Genomic DNA, 27,583 nt, shown 5'->3' with positions numbered 1-27,583 from the left:
AGTCTTTTATCATTAAGAGGACATTGACATTGGTGAATTATTTGTTTTGTGACTTTTGGGGGTCTTTTTTTATATACAGGTTGCTCAAGGAAGGAGATCACTGAACACTGGGAATGGCTTGAACAGAATTTGTTGCAAACTCTTTCAATCTTTGAAAATGAGAATGACATAAATACATTTGTCAGAGGAAAAATACAGGTAGTTAAGTATATTGTTATAAACGTTCTTAATGATAAATATGACTGTGGAAGAAAAAGTGATGTGAATGCTAGACAAATTTCACCTAGTAGTTCTCAGGCTGCTTCACCTTTTTGAGAGGAAACCAGATTCTAAGCAGCAACATGTGTGTTAAAGTTAGGGAAACTGGGATTGGCAGACATAACTACAGCAGTATGGTTAAAATATAAATGTATATATAGGTACAGCTTCAAATATTATATGTTCTAAAATTAGTTGCACTGTTGCTTTTCTTAAACTTTGAAAGTTTTCTTTCTAGCTGCTGTTTTAGTGCAAAATTTTGATTTTTTTGATTTTATTTTTTTTTTCATGTGCTCGTTGTATAATGTCTCCTTACGCTCTTTTGAGTGCTTAAATCCCGTAGTGTTGGTGTTTACACTTCGTGTGGGTGTTAGAGGTTGCTAGTTGGTTGGGTTTGGGTTTTGCTTGTTTGTTGATTGGTTTGTTTGTTTTACCAGAATTTTTTTTTCTCCTTATAGGAGAGATAGTAGCTACATTGGTAAAAAGTACTTTATTCACACAAAGAATGATCTGAAAATAAATACTTTGATAAAAGATTGATTGTAACCAAAATGACTGTACTTGATGTGTATTCTAAACATTGGCTTTGTCTCATTCCTCTTCATATTTCATGTAGTAAGTTGAGTGTCTTAGGAATCCCCTAGCTGTTTGTGTTTTACTAGTGGATCAGATATGAGGGCTATAGATTATCATGGAAACACTCTGTGAGAAGACATCTATCTTGTGAAATATAATCCTTTAAGGAAATTGTTAGTTTTTAGACTTAGACATATATTAAATGTGAATGATGGTTTGCTGTTTTATACTCTGCTTTCCATGTAAATGGAGCAATTTGAAGGCAAGAAGTAACTCTCCTTTTTATAACTTGAAAATAGAAGGGAATAGAGAAGATTTGTGAAAGAGACCATGAAAATAAGTGAGTGGACCAGAACTTCAGTGTAGAACAGAGGCAACTGTAGTCTTTGAGGTATCAAAAAGCAGCTTTTCACCAGACTGTTGCCACTTCAAATTTCATGAAGGTCTTCTGCACCTAAAAGAATGAATGATTTTTCCATACTGCCAGTTGATCTAATAGAAAATATTCTTTTGCTCTTGCTCTTCTGTTCTGCTCAAGGTCCACTAGGAGGGGTCATAAAAGTTGTTTGATATTTTCCTTAATAAATAACAAATCCTTTTTTCCTCTGACTTTTTCCCTTTTTATTAGAATAAAATTTTCTGGTGAAATCCTATCCCTGTCTCTTCAGGGAGCATGTGGAAGTAGAAAATTTTGCAAGTAATAGATGCTTTACATAGTTGCTAGGAGTATTTGAGATAGGCTGGTTAATTTTAAAACAGGGTACTGGCAAGTGGTTGGTGTTTGGTTACTATTGACATAGGCATGATAGGGAGCAAGGTCATCAGAAAGACAGCCTTGAATAAAATAAATGACTGTAAAAGTAAAAGAATGAGCAGAAGAATAAGGGATAAGCAAAATAGTTTCTTGTCATTGCAGTAACTGTCGTAGCCTCTGGCCCAGGCAGCAATGGTGGTGAGGATCTGATACCCCATGGCAACTAACATGCTGTCTACTTCTTTCACTCCCTACTAGGGCATCATCGCTGAATACAACAAAATCAATGGCATCAAGGAGGATGATGATACAGAAAAATTTAAGGAAGCCATAGTGAAGTTTCATAAGCTCTTTGGGATGCCGGAAGAAGAGAAATTAGTGAACTATTACTCCTGCAGTTACTGGAAGGGGAAGGTTCCCCGTCAGGGCTGGGTGTATCTCAGCATTAATCACCTTTGCTTTTATTCTTTCCTCATGGGCAGGGAAGGTATGTTTTACAGTGGAATGGTGGTCTGTGCATCTCAGAATTGTTAAGAAATCTTCTGTAGTTTATTACTCTTCACCTGCTGAACTGCTGGGGGTGCGAAACACTGCTCAAGGGAAGAGGAGCAGGGAGCAATTATCATGCTTCTTAACTGTGCACTCACTCCCTTGTTTGTTTTGTATTTCTCAAAGTAGTTCTCTGTAAAACAGTACCTGGGTGTCATTTAGAGGCATGGTTCACTGCAGGGACTGTGTCCAAAATGGAATAGGAATGCGATCACACCAGTCTTGGATGAGATGCAGGATCAAGACCTACATAGTGTGGATGCAACCAGTTTGCTCTAATGGGAGTTAATTCTAAGCAGTGTGAATGTAATTCCATCTGCAGTAGCTGGTTATGGGCAATGGATCATTTCCCGGTCTTTCTGTTTAGCTGTGTAGACATACGCTAGTGAATGACTGGATTTTTTTTTTTTTTTTTTTAATAAATGTAGATTTAGTCTGTGTTTTAAGGATAATACCTGTAGCAGTATTGGAAGAAAACTTTTTAATGTATAAAAACAATTAAAGCATGTCTGATGTGTTCAGTCTCTTTCTTTGCTTCCACAGAAAAAGGGGACATCAGACTCTTGAGCAAGTGCTGTGACAGTGATAAATTATGTTAGCCTACCTAGCTTTGTAACACTTACATGTAATGTTCTGTACAGAAATAAATCATATTTAAACTCTTTTATCTGCTTGTTTGTCAGGTGATCATAATTTGTTTGTACAAGTTTGGTTTATTTATGCTACCCTCCCAACTTTTCAAGATTCAGTAAATTTTCTGCTGAATACATTTTATAGGAAGAGGAAGATAAATGCTTTTGAATGTGCTAATTTTTTTTGTACTGAATCTTTTTTTTTCTGTTTGTTTCTGTTCAGCAAAGTTAGTTATTCGCTGGGTTGATATCACTCAACTTGAGAAGAATGCTACACTGCTCTTTCCTGACATGATCAAAGTGAGCACAAGGTCAAGTGAACATTTCTTCTCAGTATTCCTTAATATCAGTGAGACATTTAAACTAATGGAACAGCTTGCCAATATAGCTATGCGGCAGCTTTTGGATAATGAAGGATTTGAACAAGACAGGTCATTACCCAAACTGAAAAAGAAATCCCCAAAAAAAGTATCTGCACTGAAACGGTAGGTAGCACTGGCTCTCAGTCATTTGTTTCTCCTCAGCCTTTCTACTTGCAGCATTTTGTCTAAAAGTTTTCTAATGTTGCTGCCATTTAGTGCTACTCCAAAAGGAATGATTGATTGCAGCAGTGGCAAAATGTGAATAATTATTTGGATATAATTACATGGTCTCCTTTTGAAACACGAAAGGGAAAACGTGAATATGAACATTTTGCAAAAACATAAGAAACATATTTGAGTCAAGTTCTCTTTTGTTCAGAAGCTCTTTAACGTATCTCTTGACACTGGCTGTGTTAGGTATCTGTTGTAAGGCCCTTTTACGTTACCAGGGAAATGTAATAAAGCAATTTCAGTGTTAAGAAATTTGCCTAACATTCATACTTGGTCCTATAACTGGAATTGAAAAATTACTCTAGATGATGAATTCTGTCTAGAACTTATTTTAGGTAGCAGAGATTAAAAAATGACATAAAATTCTAAGGGATGAAAAGTAGTCTGGAAGATATTTATGCTTCTTGTATAAATATTGTACTGCAATTTGATAGTTTCGTGTTTATTTTTTCATTATTTTATATGTGATGTTAATTAACCATACAGAGTTGTAGCCAGTGCTTGTTTCTATTTTGCATTACTTAGTGACATCTGGCATACATTATATCATTTATGTTTGTCTTTCTAACTATTCAGCATTTTGCACTGAATGTGTTATCAAGGCTAAGTCTTGAAATTATTAACAAACTCTAGGTTGTAAGAATTCCATCATGTTAATAAATAAGCATTAAAAAAAGCATTTTTGGTCTATTATCTTATGAGCTCATATGTTATTTAATAATAAATGGACTCTCTGGATATTTTAGAAAGTAGGGCTGAATGTGAAAAGATCATCCAATCTGGTCCTGACTTCTCAGAGGGGACAATGTATCAAAGTCATTTGTAGCAGAGTTTTGTTTTTTTTCTTGTAGTTTTAGAATCTTACAGGCTAAGACTATTCATCCCCTATATGCAAAATATTTCCACTGTTTCGCTGTACACTCAGTACTTAACTGAGTTGTATGTTGCAGGTAACCTGCAATGATTTGTATAACATGTATCTTGAAGTTTATTACATATTTCTTAAAACAAGAAACATCTATCTGTGGGTTACTCTTTTTTTCTTTCCTTTAGGGATCTCGATGCCAGAGCAAAGAGTGAGAGATACCGTGCGTTGTTCCGACTGCCCAAGGATGAGAAATTAGATGGGCACACAGACTGTACTCTGTGGACTCCATTCAACAAAATGCATATTTTGGGTCAGATGTTTGTTTCTACAAACTACATTTGCTTTACTAGTAAAGAAGAGAACTTGTGCAGCCTTATTATCCCTCTTCGAGAGGTAAATACTTGTACATGTAAATTGGTAGGGCAAATAATAAAGCAATATCCTATTGGAAATTGCATCCTAGCTTTTAAGGTTTTTTCATTATCGAAAAAAACCTCTTTTTGTCCATTTAATCTCTTGTGATCATACTATATTCTGATGTGTTCTAAGTAATATTTAATGACTATGTATTATAGTTCTAAGTTCCTACTACTACAAAAAAATAGTTTTCCTTGTCATTCTTTACAACCTTTGTGAGTCCTTCCTCTTCCATGATTTATATTCTAATTTACAGCCCCATGGTACATTTTTTGTGCCTCACAGGGAGAGACAGACAGTAAAACTTCCTAGATTGATGAGTGGAACTTCTATTAAAGAATCTGTCAGATAAGGTTTGCTTTTGTCAGAGATAAACAGATTCATAGCCATAAAGATTTTAATTGTCTCCTCACACAGACTTGCAGTCATTTAATTCTGTATATGGAATATATTTGTCAACATTTTACAAGTTTGTGTGGTTCCCTTTTTAATGCTGGTTGCTTAAAGCAGATGCTCAGTAAAAAGAATTTAAGTTTGATGTAATGAAAAAATTATGTTGTGGAGGTTTTTTTACGATTGACTCGATTTGTGGGTTGATGGAAAAATGTGTAAAGTCTTGGAAACAGTAGCAAAGCTGATGTAACCAGTTTGCCTTGTCTGAAGAACCATTTCAAGGCACTATTTTACCCCACCAATCTTTAAGAGTAAAAGCAAATAGTGTGTGTTTGGAAACCTTGAAGTACAGCTTTTCCATGGTGTGTTGCAATGACTTTGGCTATTTGAGAAGAGGTATTCAATTGTGGTTGCACTGTTTGTCTGGAACTCCAAGAGAACAACAGTCCTCCAGGTGTAGTGGTGGAGGAGAACAGAGTCTGCTTTAAGAGGACCTCTTTTCCTGGATGCAAATTCAGCAGCTGCTTTTGATAACCACAGCTGCAGCAGCATGGGATTCAAAGCAGCTCTAAAGCTTTAAAAGAAAGAAATAGTTGAAGGAATAAGTAATTTTGTGTGAACAGGTAAAGTCTTGGCACCAGCAAGGAGAAGAGGAGAGGAGAACAGTAACATGCTATGTAGCACCAGCCCTCAGAATGACTGATCAATACTCTTAATAATTAAAGGGAAGCTTTCTGTTTAATTAAAGATTTGGCTCACAGCCTAACCTGATTCCAGTATTCTGTGATATCCTGGAGATGTTCTGACAGAGAGGCAATAACAAAGCATTGATTCAGAAACGGTGATCAGAAAAGATGATTTTCAGTGGCTGACTGTGCTGGTCACTGCACCCAGTAGGTGCAGTCTCCAAGATTGGCACTTCAGATATGTGTGTGCCTCTGCCTGCATAGGAAATCAGTGTATATTGGTTCTTATTGTGGCAGAGCATGCTTGCTGTAATGTCTGTCCTATACCACTAGAACTTTTGTGCCTTTCTGTTGTGTCTTTCTTTTGTGCTGGTTACACTCACACAGTTTTTAAGTGGTACAGAAAAATAACATGAAAACACTTTTTAGCTAATTTGAGTATGCTGTTAGTGAAGCTCCTTACAGTTAATGAAGAGCTAATAGATTTGTAGTTAACAGAAAAATAAAAGGAAGTTGGAAGCATAGAGAAGTGATTTAGCACCTGAGTTGTACATTGCAGTGTTTAAATATATCTTTGAAGAAAATGTTTGAAAAATGGTTCTCTTACACATTTAGCTAGAGAAATATTAATGTTGTACCACTAGTATCTTAGCATTGTTCTCTATTTAAAAAAAGAAAGTGTCTTTTTCTATTCTGGAGGCAGTAAGACTGTTTTCATTACCTAGAAAATTGTTTGAAGTCATAAAAGCAGTGGTTAAAAGTACGTGCAATTATGCTTTGCGTTTTGTTCAATGTGTGCACTGCACAAAGTTAATTGATTAGTTGATTTGTTTTCCAGGCTAATAATTGGTGGTGCTTAGAACACGTGGATGTTATATTATGTAATTAATCCACAGTGTATGACTTACACCTGAGATTTCTTTACGTTAACATGCTTGAGCAAAAGCTCAGGGAACCAGTGCCCTGTACTCAGTAGACTGTGGTGTGAGTACTGCTTACAGGTTGGAGTTCAGTTAGGTGAGTGACTGTTTCACTATCGAAGTCCAAACAAATCTCCATGTCACAGGATCAGGTGTTTACCTGTGTAAGGAAAGCCATGGGGTTAGTTTCCCTTGGTTGCAGCTTTCTGTGTACTGTGAAAATAAAATGGCAATAACAGTTGTTAGTATGTGGCTATAATATAGTAGAACAAGAGTGTTATTTAAAAAAAAAAAAAAGGTTTATTCTGATATATTGGCAATATATTGGCAATATAGTAGAACAAGAGTGTTATAAAAAAAAAAAAAAAGGTTTATTCTGATATATTGGCAATAAAAAATAAGGAAAAGTCTCTGATTGAGCCCATGCTGGTGTTGGGGAACAGGAGGTAGGATTCAGACGTCTTGCAAAAAAGCCCATAGATCTGCATCCCACAGAAGTAGTTTTATTGTACTGATTCTTCTAAAATAAAGCTTGAGGAAAATAAACTAAGCAGCGCAAAGGAGTTTAGCTGGAGAGTGTAATGAAGCCAGATGTTTGAGGGAGTGTACCAAAATAATCTTTCAGACTTTGTCTGTGTATCCAAATCCTGGTTTCCATCAGAGGGATGTTCATGGTGATTCAGTATAAGGGAAGAAGGACAGGGGTTTATTGTACTAGGATGGTTTCTTAGGCCAAGCAACTTCAGTAATTAAAGATATTAAGCTGTAGCTACTCTTTCTCCCCAGGTGACAATAGTGGAAAAGGCAGACAGCTCCAGTGTGTTGCCTAGCCCATTATCCATCAGCACGAAAAACAGAATGACATTCCTCTTTGCCAACTTGAAAGATAGAGACTTTCTTGTACAGAGGATCTCGGACTTTCTGCAACAAACCACTTCAAGAATATACCTGGAAAAAAATATTTCTGGAAGCTATATCAGCTCAGATGATGAGGTATGTGGAGGAATGTGAAAGGTTTACTCAAAGAAGGGGATTTTAACTGGTGGGGTAAGAGGGAAGCCAGGAAAAACCTTTTAGTTTTTGTAAAGCTAAACCTTTGTACACAGAAATGTTACCTCTTTTGTGTTAATTTCTTTAGCTTTCTTAAGCTGAATAGTTAAATGTTGTGCTTAGGATTTTTTTTTTTTCATGTTAGACCTAAGAGAAAACACCACTGGTGTGGAAGAGCTATTCTTAACTCATGCTGCCACATGCTGAAATTACAGTGTATCTTGTTGGAAAGTGTCATAGTTACCTAACTGGTTAATTGAATAGTACTGTTTAATATCTATGACTTGTCCAAGTCAAAATATAATTGTGGAATTTTAATAATGTGAAGAAATTATTAGTTAATATGAAACACTTTTTATTCAAGACTAACTGCTAAATCTGATCCTTTGATTCTTCAGAAAAGACGTCTGAGCTGAGCAAGTTTGCATGCGCTCTGCTAGTGAACTTTGGAACATTTGAACCAACAAAAAATTCTCCTGCCCTAGACATCAAATAGCCCTATTCTGACTGCCTTCCTATTTACCTACACAAAGTAAATGGTTCTTAAAAGATATGATTAGATAAAGTGTTCTCCAGCACCTTGAATATCAAGGCTTCTGCTGAATTCCTAGGTTTTATGTGTGAAATTTAGGTGCTTCATATCACAACCTCATCAGATCAGTTTAGCAGTTCAGATCTCAAAGTCGAAAAGGCTTTTGTGGTGTGTAATTTTGGTTTTATGTAGGCAGATCTCACATTCCAGGTCTAAGCCATAGTTTAGTATTGTGCTGAGTAGCCCTACCCTGTTTGACATGTAAATCTTAAAAGTCAGGTTTTTTACTTTGATGGTTGATGTATAATCAGTATGTTTTTGTAGTTGTATGCCAGAGCACATATGCATAAAGGTATAATGCTGAAACTTAGTCTTGCCTTTTGCCCTAAATGGATATACTTATTCTACCTACTGAATGATAAGAACAAATTAATAATTGTAAGCATTATTTTTACGTATGGTAATATGACTACAAATGTAGACATGTGTGACTACTAATTTCAGTTTCAGGATTTGGTGTGAATTGCTGTATGAGATCTTACTGTGATAAATTTTCGAAGCTGTTTGAGAAGTCAGAAAATCCTTTTTCTTCAAAACATTTTTCTTCCAAATCACAATCTGACTGTTGAATTTTCTGTAGAACAAAAGAATTTATTTTCTGTAGGTCTGTATAAACATATCTAGATATATAAACAAGGGTGGTGTGTATCTGTACACGCACACATGTAAATATATGTCATATAGAAATCATACATTCTGGAAAGTCAAGGATGTTAACAGGAGACCAAGTGAGCTGGTTTAATTGCCCAGGGCTGTTTAAAGTTAACACTACCTTAGCACTTCTAATTATAGCATTGATTACTTTTCTTGGGCAGGGGAGTGAAAAAGTGGAAACAGTTTCATTATTCTATATTGATTTAATTTCTGCTGTCACATACTCACTTTGTGAATGTACCTGGGTGATTTAATTTGCTCAGTTTGTGTCAGCTGTTAGCTTGTATAAATTTTGAAATAAAATGAAGTAAAAAGTCAAGACTCTGACTCAGCCCCATGTCTGTATTGCTTGTGACTGCTTTCCACAGGTGTTTACAAGATCAAGTAGTATAATTTCTGCCAGCCCTCATAAAAGCCTCAGCTCTGAGTCGGAGGGAGAGCGGCAGTTCAATCTCAATGACAATGGCATTCCAACAGCAACTCAAGCTTTAATGACAATGTATCGGCGGAGGTCACCTGAGGAATTCAACCCCAAGCTGGTAAAATACACCTTGGGGTGCTGTACCTGACTGAAAAAGCTCTTAAATAATGTTTTCTTTAAAATACATGTTTCTGACCCAGAAGAGTTTTGTCCTGCCACAGAGAGTTAAGAGGCATTATTTTTCACAGAAATAAAGTGTTCAACATGCTTTTTGTCAATACAACTTCACTACATTAAAAAGCAAAGTTGGATGTAAATCTGAGAGGTTGTATGCCTGCTCTTAAGTACAACTGTTTCAATTATATTCTTTTAACAGCAAGGTCCACTGGGATAGAAGCTAAGAAATGGGAGGAGGCAGCCCATTAAGGAGATAATTGAACTATAGCCAAGTTATTTCCTACTCCTTTGCAAAGTTAGAATATTACAGGCTTTTTAGCACTTAGTATTTCAGTGGGGCAGAGTGTTAGAAAGAGAAGCTGCATCTCTATGCCTGCCTTTCTTTGCTTTTAGGCTAAGGAGTTTTTGAAGGAACAGGCCTGGAAGATTCACTTTGCTGAATATGGCCAAGGAGTCTGTATGTATCGTACAGAGAAAACCAGAGACCTTGTGCTGAAGGGCATTCCAGAAGGCATGAGAGGGGAACTTTGGCTACTGTTTTCAGGTAGGTATTCATTTGAACATGACTGTGGGATATAAACAAAAACATGAGGGAAGAAAGGATTTCAAAGATGTTTAAAGGTGCAGATAATAAGCATCCAAAAATATTTGGAGCCAGTAAGGCTGTGATTGTTGGTAGGTGCCAGACTTGTTTAGACAAGAGTTCTATTTAGACCAGTAAATACCCTTTCTCAAACAGGCTCACGTAATTAGGCAATAATGTAAAAAAGCAGAATGCGCACTCTGTTACCAGAAGCCAGCAGTCTAGGGGCTTCTAAATGTTCAACAACCACCAGCAGGCCTACTTCCCATTTGTTTAATCGTTTCTGAATCCAGTTAATTTTTTGGTCTTCACAGTGAGTTGTTGAAAAGAATTCCAAAGTTTATGCATGTTGCATGGAACCCCTGTAGATTTTTTTTTTTTAATAATAAAAGCAAGCTACTATATCGTTTATTAGGTGCCTCCAGTATTTGAAAAATGGTGAGAAAATATTTCTACCCATCTTCTGTGCCATCAAGTACTCTTTAGATCTCTGTCCACTTGGGCCTTTTTTTTCAAAGCTGAAGAATTTTATTTGTTTTATTACTAGTTATATGGAAATCAGTCCCTACCTCTGGCTTTCTTCATAATTTTTCACTTATTGTATGCCTTGTCTAGCTCTGCCCCTTCCTGAGATAGTTGCCATGGCTACCCATGCCATTTAGGATATGAGCACACCAGGGTCTTAATATGATAACCTTTCTGGTTTGTTTTCTGTTTCTTCCCTAATAGTGCTTAATCTTGTACATCATCTCTTTGCTGCTGGGCATTAAACAAATGTTTTCAGAAAATATATACAGGAATGCACAAATCTGTCCTGTGTATGATTAATAGCTAATTTGGAACAATTTTCATGGTGTATATATAATTAGAGATTTTCATTTCCGGGGAAGTTTTAGAGTCAGCAGCGAAAACTCACAGCAACCCTGTGAGCATGCAGTAATACCCCTAGGAGCGGCTAAGTGCCCTGCCCTAGATGGCAAGAGTCATTTCAGAAGCAGGAGCAGAGCTCAGGAGTTCCTGTCTCTTCCTTTTGGCTATCGTACTTTCTGCAACCAGGCATAATCTACTCTTTCCTCAGGGCAAGTAGCTTTCTCAGAGGCATGTTTTGAGTTATTTAGGATAATCAAACCCACAGCCAGTTGCAGAAAGAGCTCATGATACCATGTGACAGCACAGCTAGTTTGTTCTTTGCGCCTCCTGTTTCATCCTGGCTGAAAGAAAGACAGGCTTTGTCGTCTCTTTTTCGTTTGTTTGTTTTTAAACCTCATAAAATGCATCTGGAAGAGAAGACAAGAAAGGGTGACGCCTCAATCACCTAAGAATTATCCTTTTTTTTTTATTTGCTTTCAACGTTTTTGTTGGTGACATTCAAGAGGAAAGTAGTAGATGATCTTCATGTTGGGAAACTGTATCTGCTAAGCCTTGCTTTTTTCTTCTGGTTTTAATACTGTTCTCCCACTCCCAGGAGCCATTAATGAAATGGCCACTCATCCTGGCTATTATGAGGACCTAGTGGAGAAATCGATGGGGAAGTATAACCTTGCTACAGAAGAGATAGAGAGGGATCTGCACCGCTCCCTGCCGGAACACCCTGCGTTCCAGAACGAGATGGGTATTGCTGCTCTAAGGAGAGTCTTGACAGCTTATGCTTTTAGAAATCCAAATATAGGATATTGTCAGGTAATTGAAATACCCTGTTACTCTTTCAGTTTCTGGAATTCCAGTTCTTTCCTTATATTCCTATTTTTTCAGCTATGTACACTTGAGTATTTGGCCATGTAAAGTACACGGATACATGTATAACACTGTGAGGTGAAGCCTCGATGCTGCAGAATTACAGTAATGAATGCTGAAGTCAGAGGGATTTGACATAAGGACCTGCTCTAACAGAAGTATTAGCAGTGTATGCTGAGACGTGCATAGTTTTCTGTAAACATATTTTCTGCCCATACATATAGAGACGGGACAGATTGTGATGACAGACCTGTCCTGAAGTGCATCAACAGAAATTGACAGGTGAACCCTCAAGAAAGATTCTTCCCTTTTAAACAGAAAAATTTAATTGTTCAGCCTTCATTTTTTATCTACTATTCAATATATTAGTTGTAATAACCCTCCAACACCTCCTTTACTTTTTTCCAGTGGTGCCATTCAATTATCCAAAACAAAACTGAAAACAAACAAAAAAAGCACCCTAGAAGACATCTTGTCACTGTGCATCACAACCATGTACAAGTAGAGTTAACACTGGTATCTGGTTTTGGAGTTCTTATGCCTGTGATTCAGGTCGCTTCAGTTTCTGGGGGAGGTTTATCTAACTTCTTAACTATAGTAGGCACTTATCTGCCCAATAACTGTGCTACATATTGAACAAGCGGGTATAGCAATTTATATTTCTGTTTATTTTAGGCTATGAATATTGTCACTTCAGTACTCCTCCTTTATGCAAAAGAGGAGGAAGCTTTCTGGCTGCTGGTGGCTCTGTGTGAACGTATGCTACCTGACTACTACAACACAAGAGTTGTTGGTATGTTATGGGGAAATTTTCTAAAATGACGGTAAAATAATTAACTGAAATAATTGGTATTATTTGTCTTGAAACAGGCATATGTGTAGATGTATGTGTGGCTTGTATACAACTGTGAATGCTTGTGGCAAGACAACTTGCTGTAGAGCATAGAAGCAATTCTCTAAACGGATACTGTGGCAGTTAATGTTTTTTCACTTAGGATTAAGTGACATTCTAAAGTGGGCTTAACCAAAGTGCATAGAAAATAGCTGAAAGGCTAAAATTTGAATTTGAGGTGATCCAGTTTTCCAGGTTTCCAGATCCTGGAAACAGGAGCTTTGGCAATTTGCAGTAGAAGTCTTTGTACCTCTTCACCTCTAATTTGAAAGAGCGACAATATCAGAAAGCTATTGTTGTCAGATGACTGTTTCCTTGTGTATATGGAAGTGAATAGCTCTTCAGTTTGTCATGGGAACTCTTTACATTAGCTCACAAATACCTGAGGGACTCATTTAGCCTTAGAAATTTTTTCTTCCTGGTCGGCTTAAAACACTGGTGTTATAGTATGGATATGTGTAACACAAGGGTCTCTTAAAATAAATCCAAACCTACAGTCACCCTGGCCTCCTCCAATAGCTGATGATGAGAAGTATTATTGTGTTAATAATGGTAAGTACTAGGCCATCATGTAGCTTCTGTAGGTGCTAGACCAAATGGACCCTTTGTTAGCCTTTATGAAGCATATAAATAAAACAAACAAAAAAAGCCTACAACCCTTATTACAGTTCAATTTGTATGTACAGCTCAGTAGTGGAATAGAATCTGCAATTTATCTAAAAGTGAGAAAACGTTGGTAAACATCATGTGGAATATTCTTAGGTTTTGTATTATATATAAGGGATATGTATGTTTTTCTCCCCTATATGGTGATGTGGTCGGTTGCTCCCAAATTAATGAACATCCCACTTATTTATTTTCAACAGGAGCATTGGTGGACCAGGGTGTCTTTGAAGAGTTGGCACGTGACTATGTTCCACAGCTTTATGACTGCATGCAGGACTTGGGTGTAATATCCACCATTTCCCTGTCCTGGTTCCTCACTCTTTTCCTCAGTGTAATGCCATTTGAAAGTGCAGTGGTGGTTGTGGATTGTTTCTTCTGTGAAGGAATCAAGGTGATATTTCAATTAGCACTTGCTGTCCTCGATGCTAATGTAGACAAGCTGCTTAACTGTAAAGATGATGGAGAAGCCATGACAGTCTTGGGAAGGTATTTATTACAGAAAATAAAGCTTCTTCATTTTATTTTTCTTTTTGCTTCCTTTCCTGATTTATGTTCTACTATGTTAAAATACTTAATTTAAACCAGTACAATATATGTAAATCTTTTACATACTTACGGTCTGTTTTCACCCATATAAAGTACTCTCATATTATCTTAAAGTAATATTAAATGAACAAAAATATATAAATTCTTCTTTCATGACACTTAAATAAGCTTCCCAAATCTGGTTATAGAAACTTATTTTGGTTTAATATTTTAGTTGATAACATGGGAGGTTTTATTTCACCTTTTGCCTGCTGCCTTTTAAATGCTGTTAAGAAAAAGCATTGGTCTCAAGGGAAATTGTTTTGAGAATGGACTAAACAGAACTTAGAAGAATTAAGCTTTTGAATTAATAGATTTTAGTGGAAAAGGAGGTTAATAAACAAACCAAGTTGAGTCATTAGGAAGAATTTTTTTACAATGAGGGTTGTAAAACACTGGAACATGTTACCCAGGGAGGTGGTAGATGCCCCATCCCTGGAGACATTCAAGGCCAGGCTGGATGGTGTGCTAAGCAACCTGCTCATTGCAGGGGGGGTTGGACTAGATGACTTTCAAAGGTCTCTTCCAACCCAAACTATTCTATGATTCTGTGATAATTTTTACATTTAATCATATACATGCAATCCTTGTTCTATTAACCCTCAGAAGGGAGGTCGTACAAATGAATCTTGGGGCTTCTAAATTCTGTCTTTTTTTGCCCATCAGATACTTGGACAGTGTAACTAATAAGGACAGCACTCTTCCACCCATTCCTCATCTTCACTCGCTGCTCAGTGATGATGTAGAGCCTTATCCTGAGGTGGATATCTTCAGACTGATCAGGTCTTCTTATGAGGTAGGACAGGATTTCTTAACAGCAACTTGCCAACCCACACTAGTTCTGCTTTACAGAGGGATTTGATGCTCTGTAGTTTGGCTTTGCTTGGAACTGAAAGAACATTAAAGAAATACAAATACAGACTTGTCTCAGTCTAAAATGGGTCAGGGGAGTGGTTTAGTCTTCATTTTTCTTTCAACCAAAGCTTTTAATTGGAGCTGTTTTGTATAGAAACCTGCAGCATCAAAGGAGAACAGATCACAACAAAAAAGTGATTTACATGCAAAAGTTGAAGTTGTAACTCAAAAAAGGTTAATTCTCATCTAAGCTTTTACATGCTTTTCCAAACTGAAATATCAGTGAAATCTATATGATTTCAGAACACTGCCTTATTATCAGTTGAACTTAATTTCTTTTGCCTTTTTTTTTAGCAAGTACGGATTTTGACCACGAGCCACTAGCTTCTGTATATCACCAAAGCTAAACAAATTGCGAGTGAAAGGAGCTGGAAATAACTAATGTCTGTAAAGCACAGGACAAAGCCTGAAAAAAATGTGTTTCATTGTCCTTAAATTTAAAAATAAGCCTTCAGTTAAAATGTCCCTGATGATTACACTGAAATACTATTTTTTAATAAAAATTAAATAATAACTTTAAAGAATTACTCTCCTTAACTTCCTTTTTTTCCTTCCATTGTCATGCAGGGTAAATTAGTATTTTTAGCTCAAGATGTACCAGCAACATGACAGCTGTTTCAGAGGCACTTCCTAAGTCCCTAGAACCTCCTTGCTCTGATTGCATTAAATCCATTTAAGAAGGAAGTAGGTAGAACTTAGTATATTCTACACTGAATAGCAAAATGAATCAAGTTAGATGTGTAGTTCTTCTTCACAGAATGTTATAATGGAGAGAAGGATGTTTACATGAAATTATGTTTCCTTTGTATTTTTTCATTTCCTCATCATGAAGAGAGCTTGCATCAGCTTAACTGTTTTTAGATTAATAACCAGGCTCTTTTTAGAGCCAGTCTAGCTTTTTTGGGGGCTTATGCAGCACAGAACCTTGTAGATCCTTCTAGATCTAGATAAATAACCAACTGTGCTCCAGTCTAATTAGGCAAAACAAATAGTATGGGGAGTGAGGAAGTGTGAGGAGAGCAGGAGCTGGTTGCAAAGAGAGAACTAGTTTCAGGAGAGACATTGTAGTTGTTTGGTTTTATTAGTAAAAACAAAACCAAACAAACCCAAAACGAAACAAAACAAACAAAAACATTATTAAACTATCAGCGTAAAAAATGTTTCATCTGTTATTCAATGACTGTTACGTTCCTCAATTAGTTGTGTGCAGTCAGGGCTGGGAAGTCACTGTGTTAGCTTTGTTGTGACTACAAAGACCAAAATATCAAGTAAGTGGGAATATTGTTGCTATTTTTAGAATTTAAACTGTTAAAGGTACTTGTTGGGTGACCATCTATCCTTAATCTTCTAGTCATTAGTGTTTACAAAAAAATAGAAAGACCTCCAGCTGATCAAAATGCTTTTTCTTGGAGGCCTTTGCCCTCCCTCAAACACACACACCCCCACCCCCAAAGTGTGAGGGAAACCTTGTCCCTTGCAGACTGTCCTGTGATATTAGTCATGAGAGCATAATGAGTCTGAGAATTTGTTGGAGTAGCAGCACTGGCAAAAGCACAATATTTGGATTGTTTTATGAAGAGCTGCTCACCATCACGCTCTATCCTGTCCAGCTCTTAGGTAGTCATGTCAGATGCATATATGGGCAGTCTCTAGTGATAGGTGAAGTGGCACAGAAGAAATTGTTCATATTTAAGCCATTAGTACCCCGCTCTGTGATGATACTTAACTGACTTTCTACTTTAAAAAGAGAAACGTTCTTGAAATAAGATAGTATAAATAACAAATACATTTTAGTCTGCCATCAATTTTTTCATTTATTGAAAATACTTTTTAGTAAGAAATCTCTTATCTTTTAATTCAATTTTGAAATTAGTTTAGAAGCCATAGTGTCTGGTGTTACAATAATTAACAATGCACACTTCCAACAATTCCTTGTATGATTTGAAAGTTAATGTGGGCAAGGAACCATTCCCAGAAGGTAATTGGATGCAGTCTTCCTTTTCTGTAGGCTACATGAGTTTTAATTGTATGGATGTAAACAGACCATTGCATTTGGTCTCCAGAGCAGAGAATAAGCCCCGATTACTGGAACAGATGTGGACTCAGAGCCACAAAAACCCCACTCTTTTCAAGGTTTTGTGACCTCTGTGATGCTTGATATTCATGGATGTTTATCTAGATTCCACTTTTTCAGAAGACTTCTTGATTTGCAGAATATTCCAAGTACATGAAACATCTTTTTACTTCCAAGGTACAAAAGAAGGGTGCAAGCTTTAGTGTTAATTTGATCACACAAGAATGTGCTAGCAAATTATGACCTGCTTATGTAGATGCACTTGCACTGGAAATATAAATCCATCCTATATGAAAGCGTATCTTGCCACCCCCTTTATTTTTATATGTGGCATAGTTGATGTCTGGCATTATTGTTCTTGCTGGTCATCTATGCATTTCTAAGTATGTGTTGCAAGTGTTTTCTTGATGGTCAAAAACTTACAGTTCACAAAAAGAACTCCTAGGAATTAAGCATTATCCAATATATGAAATAAAGGAATATTACTCCTAATAGGTTTTCCCCTGGGATGCTTCTGTAGCATGTCCAGGAGCTTCCTGAGGCGCATTGTGAAAAAACTTCTGGAAATAAGACTTGGGCACTTTAGAGCATTTTCTTCCTGATGGAAGTTGCATTCTTGATGTTTAATTTCAGATCCTCATGGATCTAAGGACTGCTCTACTCTCAGCTGTTAGAAATCCGGTTAGTCTGAATGTCTGCTCTGTAACAGAGGAGGAGTTATGAAATAATCTATTCATGGAGATTTGCCAAGGAAGAATTTTGCAGCTACTTGAGATTATGGTTTGAAGTGTGAGGATTTGTAGCATGATAAAGACTTTTAAAATAAAATGAAAATAAGTTATTGGGAAAAATATAAGCTACTGATATATTCTTAAAGTCTTCATGTGTTAGAAAAATACCTTAATGCCTTAACAGCAATTCTTTAAATGTACCATTTGTGGCATATCACATAATTACATTAATTTCTTAAATAAATTAAAAGCAAGCTAAGTAATCCAAATATTAATACACAGACAATCCTGTACACCTTTTTCTCTTTTAAGAAATTTGGAAGTATCCGAGCAGATTTAATTGAACAAATGAGATTCAAACAAAGGCTGAAAGTTATCCAAACCCTTGAAGATACTACAAAGCGCAATGTGGTAAGTTTTGAAATAATGTTCTTTGCAAAGATTAAGGTCAGGCAATTTCTGAAATGAAATTAGCTTTTCAATGAGACATAGATTCAAATCCGTAACTGTTAATGTTATGTTTCCAAGGTACGAACTATTGTGACAGAGACTTCTTTTACTATCGATGAGCTGGAGGAGTTGTATGCTCTTTTCAAGGTAAAGCGAAGTGAAGATCATGTGCCTGCAGGAAATGCAAACATTTATATTTGATACTGGACTGTGTATTTTCCAAAGACTGGGTTAAGTCTGTGAGTTACTTACTATCAGATATACTACTGGGGGTTGGACTAGATGACCTTTAAAGGTCCCTTCCAACCCAAACTATTCTATGATCTTAATACAAACTTGAATTAGTTGCTGTATTATTGAATATACAAAAAAAAAAAAAAAAATCCTACCCAATTAATTTTTAAAGCTCAGAAAATAAGTAACTAAATTATTTGTCCATAGAAAAAAGAAATGTATACAGATGAAAATTATTATAATGAAAAAGTGTATATAGAGAAATTTTTGATCAGTCTTTATCAACTTAGATATGTCTGTCACTACCTGACCTAAGTTTTGGAATTTAGCACAGAAATACTTTTATTCTATTATCTAAGACAGTTAATACCTCCATATCATAATATCTTATTTTTAGCGTAGTTAATGCTTTAATGTATAATTTACTACATGGAAATTCAGTGTCACAAAGTGATGTGTCTTTGTAAGTTGATTGTGTGGCAATACCATTAGACCCACAAATTTAAAGGTCAGCAGTTAAAATGCTTTAGGTTCATCTTCATGCACAGTGCTTTGAAAGAAGATACTTTCTTCTTCTGTTTTGTTATAACAGAAATCTTTCAGTATAGCACAAGGAATTTCTTTCCTTTGAATTTCCCATCTGTAATGTCAGGTCTTAAAATTGTCAAAATCCTGCAGTGCCTTCTTTCAGTCTTCCATGGCATCAGTAAGACCTAGTCAGACAGTCCACCCTGTTAGATGACTATGCAGATCTCTTTCTCTAAACTTCTGAATAATTTTGAATGAGATTCCACTGAAATCATCTGCAGAATTTTCACTGACTTCAGTAATACTGAAAAAGTAGTCCTTTCTACACTAGTTTAGAGGATAAGCCTCTTGCAGAAATGCAAGGGGTAGGTAGATAGAAATACATCTGCTAGTCTGATGTTGTTTTAAGAGTGTGTGTGTATTAATTGTTTGGATTTTTTTTGTCATTAATAGCGATGAGTTGTTTACAGAGGTGATGACAATCTCACAGCACTTGTCTTCTGTTCAGGCAGAACATCTGACTAGTTGCTACTGGGGAGGAAACAGCAATGCTATTGACCGCCACGACCCCAGCCTGCCTTATCTGGAGCAGTACCGGATTGACTTTGAGCAGTTCAAGGGGATGTTTGCTCTCCTCTTCCCTTGGGCATGTGGAACTCATTCGGATGTATTAGCTGCGCGCTTATTCAGGCTTCTTGATGAAAATGGAGACTTGCTCATCAACTTCCGTGAATTTGTCTCTGGGCTAAGTATGGAGAATTCACAGCACTCTCAAAATAATCTGACCAAAACAGTTTATTTCTAAAGCGGGTCCACTCTGTCAGAAACACAGATGTTATATTAACTATCAGCTGATGAGTTTGAGCTTGATGTATGCCAATTTGCAAAAGTCACCTATGTTTTAAGAGCTGTTCATGCTACTGTTCAGTTCATTTTATCATGCCTGTGGCAGTGGTTCCCACTGGGGTTTGGGCTCATCTCTGTATGTGCATCTACATTAGCCAGTTTGGTATCACAGTGAGAGAAGGACCACACATGAACTACTTGTCCATTATGATTATTTCCCTGACTGCTGACTCTTGACACAAAAATGACCTGTGTGCTTAATGGTGTGATTACTTCTAATCCAAGTATTTCCTTTGGCAGAGTCTTTTGTCACCTTTTGGTGACACTGCATTTTGTCACCTGCTCCTTTAAACCTCCCCTGGAAGCTGGGAATGTATACCTTTTGTCAGTGCTACCAGCTCTGAAAAGGGGAGAGAGGCAGCATTTGTTCCCTTGGTTGTTCAGGAAGACTTTTGAGAAATGCGTATGTACATATAAAGGGCAGGGGAGGGAAAGAGTGAGGATGCTAATTTTGTTTGCCTCTGACTACAAGTGCTTCTCTTCAAAAGTCTGCTGCCACCCCGCATACATGTGTCACTGTGTGAAGGGAAGGTATCAGGCCTCATAGTATATGCAGTGAGAGGTACTGCCTGTATTACTTCTGAAATCAGTAACCAAGACTATAGACTAAGAGAGAGAACAAAGTGGAAGTCACCTGAGAAAGGAGAAAGCGGAGGTGCAGGTCACATAGGGAAGCTGAATGGCTGAATGTCACTGTTGGAGATTATGGCCCATGCAAGTCTCGAAGAAGCAAGATTTCAAGATATGAAAGTCAGTACTGGAAAACAAAGGGAATGTGCAAGCCCCAAGATGAACAATGAAGAAACAAGGGTGAGGCAGGAAGTGGCCACCCCTTTTTTGAGTATAGCAGTAATTATTCCTTTTAAGTGACCAGCATCTCACCATCTATCGTGTGTTATTTCATGGCAACTTGACGTTTCCTGCAGCTTTACGTTTTGATCCTTTTTGAGAGAGAAAAGGTTTCCGAATCTGGTTTTAAGCAACTCTTTGTATAACAACAGTATTTTTAAGCTTTGGGGTTCCAAACGCAGCCTTGCATTAAAACCTCTCCACAGCAATGGTAACACCCATTCTCTCGCAGATGCAAAATGGCAAACCTGACTGCACACCTCCCCCTCACACCACAAAAAAAACAGTGCTTCCTTCCTATGATGCTGTTCTGAATTGTATTTGAGGGACTGTTTGTCAGGTAACACTCAATGGCCTTTTGAGACATGACCCATGGATTAACTACTCTTGCTGCTTACAGGATTCTTTTAATAACAATCAAGCAGTTATTGGTCGAGACAGCATTTTTTTAGAAGCAGTAATGAGTAATCAGAACAAGGAACAGTGCTGAGCACTGTGAACAGAAATTGATATAAAATGCATAAATGTGGCTATTAGCCCACATGACTGAACTAAAATCGTCAGTGTGCTAAACAATCAAAACTGCTTATTTTGCAAAACCACATTTTTTTCAGTGTGGCATAGCTTTTGTTTTGTTTTGTTTTTTAATCAACCCTTTTTTCCCAGCCCCAACCCCTTTTTTGTTTATGAAGTGCATGAATGGTAGCAAGGACAACACAGTCAACAAAAACAACATGGGGTTTGTTTGATCATATTTCATCATGCCCCAGGACTTTTAAAAATTACACAAACATCAGCTGCTTCAGTCTGCCTGACAAACGCAACATGCCTTGGCTAGGGAAGCCTCCTAACTGAACAATATCTTCTTTTGGAGCAAGACGCATCTACTCAAGAGAGGACTCTGTCACCTTTTCCTTGTGGCTGTCCTGGAGAGCATGGTCAGAGGAAGGACATTCTGGAGGTGACCTGTGGGCACTATCCTCTCTCTTCTTGCTCTGTCCAAACAGCAGTGTTGGACTCTGGCCCTGGTTAGTCAAGTTTGTCTTTCCTAGAGGAAGCCCATCTCGGAGGGTGCTTGTTGGTGCTTGAAGCAGCCATGGCACCCGAAGCATTTCCCTTTCCCAAGTCTCCCATTCAATGGCCTTATTCCATGTAGCCATAAGGATTTGCTCCCTCAAAGCCTTTCTGATGCCACTGACACCCGCTAGGAGCTCCATGAAGAGGAGGTAAAACAGGGTGTTCTGTGTCTCAGTGTGGGCTTATGGCCCTTCTGCATCACCACGAAATCCTTGGGATATGAGAGCACTATAATTGCAAGCAGGACTGTCTGTTTCCTTTTCATAGCTCCTGTAGCAAACAGGTCAAAAACCTTCTACTTCAGGTGCCTCAGCTAAGTGAAGATGGAACAACCTATCATTTTTTTTCTGTTCATGTACTCCGTGTCATGTTACTGCGAGTTCATATAAAGGAGTGGTCTTCATTAGTTTTCTCTAGGAAGGTGCCGCTCAGAAAGGATTGTCAGCCTTGGTTTTATGAACTGTTTGAGATATTTACCCATGAAGAAGCTCACCTGCACCCTATCCCACACTGGATTATAGCATGTCAGTTATTGACTCAAAATCCCAATAAGCTAGAGAAATTTCCACATAGACTCCAAGTGGACCCCTGCCTCCCATCATGCTTTTGCAATATTCCCTTTTCAGAGCGTGCAGCTCGTTCACCTCTCCAGTGACTGCTGGTGTCTGCAGTGCTTGCCACAGCCTCATGCAAAAGTTGGCACCATGAAAACTGTCTCTCTCAAGGAGTACCCAAGTGTGTAGTTGTTTTTTCTGAAAACAGCTTTAGTCCAGGCACAGGGTGCAGGAGGATTTTCAGAAGGCAGAGCGTTAACCTCACCATTCTGGTCCTTTCAGGGAGCTAAATGCTGTACTAACACTCTGCACCCCTCTGCCTGTGTTCAAGAGAGGGGCAACCAAAACTACTACTTTTATGTTGCTACTAAGTTTTATATTAACAGAATAAAGTTCTAACCTGTTTAATTACTTTGTTAATGGCCTCAAAGAAGACAGGGGGAAAACCGTGCTCATATGACATTATGCCCAGAAAACACTTGACACCTGCATAGTATTAACAGGAGAACAGTCAGAAAAGGGGCTCAGTGGTCGAGTCCCGAGCGGGGTAAGAGCAGATATGTGTGAGGACATCAGTTGCCATGTGAAGGTGATGGCTTTCACTGTTGCTGTTTCAAGTAGAAAGATTCAAAGGGTGCAGTCATGCTCTTTTCCAAGCACGATTTCTTCTCTCACCAAAAGTAAATTTCAAGCTGCTTTTTAAAAAATTATTATTATTGTTTAATGCAGCATCAATGCTCAGCTGTTGGGTAGCCCACTGCAGCTGTCAGGCAGCTCCTGCACAATGCCAGTAGACTGTTCTTCCCTTTGTAAAACTTTCTGACCTCTCCCTAGGGAGACCCAGAGCATTGTCCCTGAGAGAGTCCAGTTAACATCTCTAGTAAACTTGTCCCTCATTGTGTTGTCTTGTAAGAAGGGCTTGGTGTTAGAAAGCACACCTAGGTTCATCTCAGGCAAAAGCTAAAAGAAGCAGGAGCAGTTGAACTTTTTCAGTTCTCTTCACATCTGGGGACAGGGAGAGGAGCAAGCTTACATGTGTCACCAGATATCCTGTGCCCTGAATCCTATTTTGGTGAATGCATCGCCAGCTGTTGCTGGAGGATGTGGAACTGCCAGCCCATTCTGTGCTTTGGCTATTTCGTGTCACCTTTAGTAGTGGGGCACTTCACATGGTACATGGGTGCATAACCTAAGGCATAGTTTCACCAGAAGAGCATTATCTGCACAGTGTAGTATACCAGAAAGGAATACAAGGAGGTTTTGCACTTAAGAAGGACCAAGTGAAAAGTAAAATGGCTAATGTAGATGCACTCAGTTCTTTGGCTTAACATCTGTATTTATTCTAGTCTTAAGGTTTACAATAGACTGTGATTTTTAGTATTTGCCAAACCACACTTTGTAGTTTGCATAGCAAAGTTGACACAGTAGTCTTGTAAGGTAAAGTAAATCTCTGCGTAACCTAATTAATGAAGGTTAATTAATTTGTTTATGAATTATATGTCATAACAAGATTTGTGAAGCAGTCTGATTATCGCTTTTTTCAGTACTTCAAAATGAACTAATACCCGTTTAATTAATTGGAAGGAGGGACTACAATAGACGATTTGGATTTCATACACCTAATTTTTGTGTGTACGCCAGAAAGCAATGTGGGTTGAGGTGGATAAATCACTATAAAGTGTTGCCTGAAGGTTAGTTTAGCCCATGGCTAAGCTGTGATAGATGATGTTTACTTGAATTTCTCTCTCTTTTTTTGGTAAATATCTTATTGTTCTAAATCATGTGATGTTATTATTGGATCTGCAGATTAGAAATTTGAAGTCCACACAAAAAGGTCTTCTTAACTTTCAGCTGGAGGCCTTTCTGAGTGGTAATGTGATGATCATAGATTATTTTTGAACATTATAAAATAGACATTTAATGAAGAACCCAAGACTGAAGTACAGAATTCAGGGTAAGGTGGTCTGTGTTCTCTTGCTATTTCTACTACAGACCTTATGATCTTAGAAGTCAAGTGACTGCCTTATGATCTTGGTTTGTAAAGGGGTTATGGTGCTTCCCAGAGTGAATGTAGCAGCTTCCAAAATGTAGGATTGTAGCAATAATAAACAGAATGGCATTGAATGCTGAGCATTAACATACTGTATATAATGCTGTTTAGGTGCAGCATGCCATGGAGATCTTACGGAGAAGCTGAAGCTACTGTATAAAATGCATGTTTTGCCTGGTAAGTAAATGATATTAAAATAGTGATTGTCTTGTTGAGAACAGGAATTTCGAGCAAAGTTGTTTATGCCTAGCTTTCCCAATTAAAAATTTAATTTGGGGAATTATTACTGTAGCTGTTTATGCAGAGAGCTTCTACCTTAACCAGACAGGGATTTGGAAAGTCTGAAAGCACCCATGCAGCCCTCTATTGCTCTTGTCACAAACAGGCCACTTAGATGTGTCTCTTGTCTGTTTAGCTGGATTAGGTAACTTCCCCTATGCATAACAAATACGGTGTTCTTCCACGTTGGTTAGTATAATGCACTATATTTATCAGTGAAGCCAGCTTACAATGTTCCCGTGTGCCTTGGCTACTCATTTCTGTGCCCAGGCTTTCTTCTTGGTTTCGTGTCTGGGCTGATGAACTGTTTGCAGAGGGAGGCTACAGATCATTTCACAGGTGTGTTTTCTAGGGAGCCGTACACACTGTTGGACTTGGCTAAGTGAGAGAGGCAGTTTAAGGTGGAAAGGGGATGGAAACATCTCAGAACAGTTTTGCCACTGAAGAAAATTATGTCCTAGAATTATATTGTCTCTAGCTTGTCACTTATGTGTCATAAAAAACCTATTGCTGTCCTCACTGAACGTGCGATTTAAGTATGTTCTAACTGTTTGGGTAGTTTAGTTCATGTGTGCGTTTACATGCTGTGGCAAAGATATTTAAAAGCCTTGAGAGAACGTTCACCTTAATGTGCTTTGAACATGTGTCCCTGATTGCTCCCAGCTGGGTTTGCTGGGGGTAGGCTTGAGTGGTTCACTAATGTAACTGAAAAAAAAAATTGAACTATTAACAGAAGAGATCAGTTTCTAAGAATGTAGTTTCTGGTATTCAGGGACTGGTAAGTTCATACCAAATCACAACAGACCGTTTCCAGCTAGGAGAGGGTTCATACCCTGCTTAGGACACGCTGAGCTGCACAGAAGAAAGCACTAGCAGTAGACATGGGAAGATGGGCAAGCCAGCCCCTGCAAACAGCTACTTATTAGTCAGTATTTGATATCGGAGAGGAGACAGTAAAAGGGTAATACCAGTTCTAGTTGTTCATCTCCCCTGAGCTGAAAATAGATGATTCCTAATCTATCACGTCCTCACGCTTTTACTTCTAGAAACTGGCATTCTAAATGTATCAGTGGAAATATGTTCTAGTTTTTAATTAAAGGGTGGAATTTTTAAGCACATAATTTTATTATATCTCTTAGATCCATCCCCTGAGCAAGAAGAGCCAGACTCTGCTTTTGAAGCCACTCAGTACTTTTTTGAGGACATCACACCAGAATGCACACATGGTAGGCATCTTTTGTCTCAGACATGAAAAGATGACGTACAAACATCATGTATTTTTAGGAAGCCACTTTTTAATTGGATTAAACTTTGTAAGTGAAGTATTCTCTGTAAAAAGAAGTATGTAGTCTTTGTATAATTGATATCCTTAGAGGTGCAGGTGTGTGTACATTAAGAGCTCCCCTGGATTGTGCATTGCAGAATTCTCTCAGAATAACGTCATAAGTGTGTGGCAATAGCAGTAATTTTGTGATAAGTGCATGTGCCTTGCTGGAGAATGAGAATAAATCTCTTGGCTTTCAAGACATATTTGGATCAGAACTTAAAATATTCTAAAAAACTGAAACCAAAAGATACATCAAAATGTAGTTAAGCTATTTGAAATCTTTTTGTTCCCTAATGAAAAACTGGCTCTCATCGCTCTTGTCTTAAACAGCATTCTCTTCCTTGAGATATTTGATGTTAATTTTCTCTCTGATTCAAGAAAAATATTGCTTATCCTTCAGATTATAGGGGGAAGAAAGGTTGTTTGAAAATACAGATAAGAATTAATAGACTAGATATGGCGACTTTAAGTCTTGATAGACAAAAGAACATGCACTAATATGATCACAAAACGTATCACACTAGAAGCTGTTTGTGTTGTGGTAACACAGGCTAAACATTGTACTACACAAACAAAACCTAAGATGGTCCCTGTCTCAGTATTTATTTTATTAAGTAGAATTTGTTATCAGATTTAAGAATAAGGAAAAATCATCATTTAGTCCTAATCTTTTTATTCTGCATTTCCTGCACTGTAAACATTTTCGTTATTTTGCACTGGACACATGGAAAGTATGTATGTATCCAAACCCACACTGTTCTCTCTTTCTCTCCCCACCCCTCTACTTCCCAGTTGTTGGCCTAGACAGCAGGAACAAACAGGGAGTAGAAGATGGGTTTGTTACAGTGAGCCTGAAAACAGACAAAGGTATGCATGGTGTTTCCATCTGAATTACATCTTTCATTTCTGGTAAAGATGCTCCTTTTGAAAATAGGCAGGGGTTACGGGGGGGAAGTATTAATTTAAGGTTTCTTCATGGACTTTTCCTCCATCTGTGGGTAATTTGTTTACAATAGGCAAGAAGAGCTCACAAGAGAATCGAAATTATCTGAGAATGTGGAGCCAAGAGAATAAGTCCAAAGCAAAAAACTCAAAGGACTTGCCCAAACTGAATCAGGTACATCTGATGACACTTACTTACTTTTCATAAACTTTAAACTTTCTTCCCATACCTGTAAATGTTCAATATGTTAACACTGAGTAAAGGTTTTATTTTGAGGCAGATACTTTTTTACCAAAGCATCAGTCAGGTGATTACAGAAGTTGGTTGTTTTCATCGTACTGTAACTGTCATTCAGCTCACAAAGTGTCTTAAAAATGAGATACACACATATAGGACTGATAACATATCATTTTTATCTCTAGACAGAGGGTGATATGACATGAATATCAACAGCTAGTGCGTAATGTTGGATACACATTACCTAAAAGAAGCATTTTACATAATGTAATTTGTCAGTCTCATTCTCCTTAGATCCACAGCAGCTGAGGAGCAGGGGGCCCATTGGAACAGCTCTTTCCTCCAGAGCATATAGAGGTTTATTCCCTGTAGAACATACTTCTCACTTAAGGTAGCCCTAGCAAATCTTCTTCCTCTTTAATTCATGAG

At 37.7% G+C, this 27,583-nt stretch overlaps 1 protein-coding gene across 1 annotated transcript in view; it reads left to right on the top strand.

The window, feature by feature from the left end:
* Positions 1-27,583, top strand: part of TBC1D9 (TBC1 domain family member 9) — a 51,744-nt gene that overhangs the window by 22,398 nt on the left and 1,763 nt on the right. Inside the window, exons 3-20 of the mRNA XM_082052030.1 lie at positions 80-198; positions 1,847-2,075; positions 2,993-3,254; positions 4,416-4,623; positions 7,433-7,639; positions 9,311-9,481; positions 9,934-10,084; positions 11,589-11,803; positions 12,533-12,650; positions 13,616-13,901; positions 14,667-14,796; positions 18,033-18,131; positions 18,249-18,317; positions 19,441-19,681; positions 24,480-24,545; positions 25,787-25,873; positions 26,767-26,841; positions 26,991-27,091. Coding sequence (XP_081908156.1) covers positions 80-198; positions 1,847-2,075; positions 2,993-3,254; positions 4,416-4,623; positions 7,433-7,639; positions 9,311-9,481; positions 9,934-10,084; positions 11,589-11,803; positions 12,533-12,650; positions 13,616-13,901; positions 14,667-14,796; positions 18,033-18,131; positions 18,249-18,317; positions 19,441-19,681; positions 24,480-24,545; positions 25,787-25,873; positions 26,767-26,841; positions 26,991-27,091 — 2,834 coding nt within the window. The remainder of the gene's footprint in view (positions 1-79; positions 199-1,846; positions 2,076-2,992; positions 3,255-4,415; positions 4,624-7,432; positions 7,640-9,310; positions 9,482-9,933; positions 10,085-11,588; positions 11,804-12,532; positions 12,651-13,615; positions 13,902-14,666; positions 14,797-18,032; positions 18,132-18,248; positions 18,318-19,440; positions 19,682-24,479; positions 24,546-25,786; positions 25,874-26,766; positions 26,842-26,990; positions 27,092-27,583) is intronic.

This window comes from Streptopelia decaocto, assembly GCF_964273445.1.
Source record: "Streptopelia decaocto genome assembly, chromosome: 4".
NCBI lineage: Eukaryota > Metazoa > Chordata > Aves > Columbiformes > Columbidae > Streptopelia > Streptopelia decaocto.
Note: the sequence above shows the minus strand (reverse complement) of the source record. Positions and strands in the feature narration are given on the sequence as shown.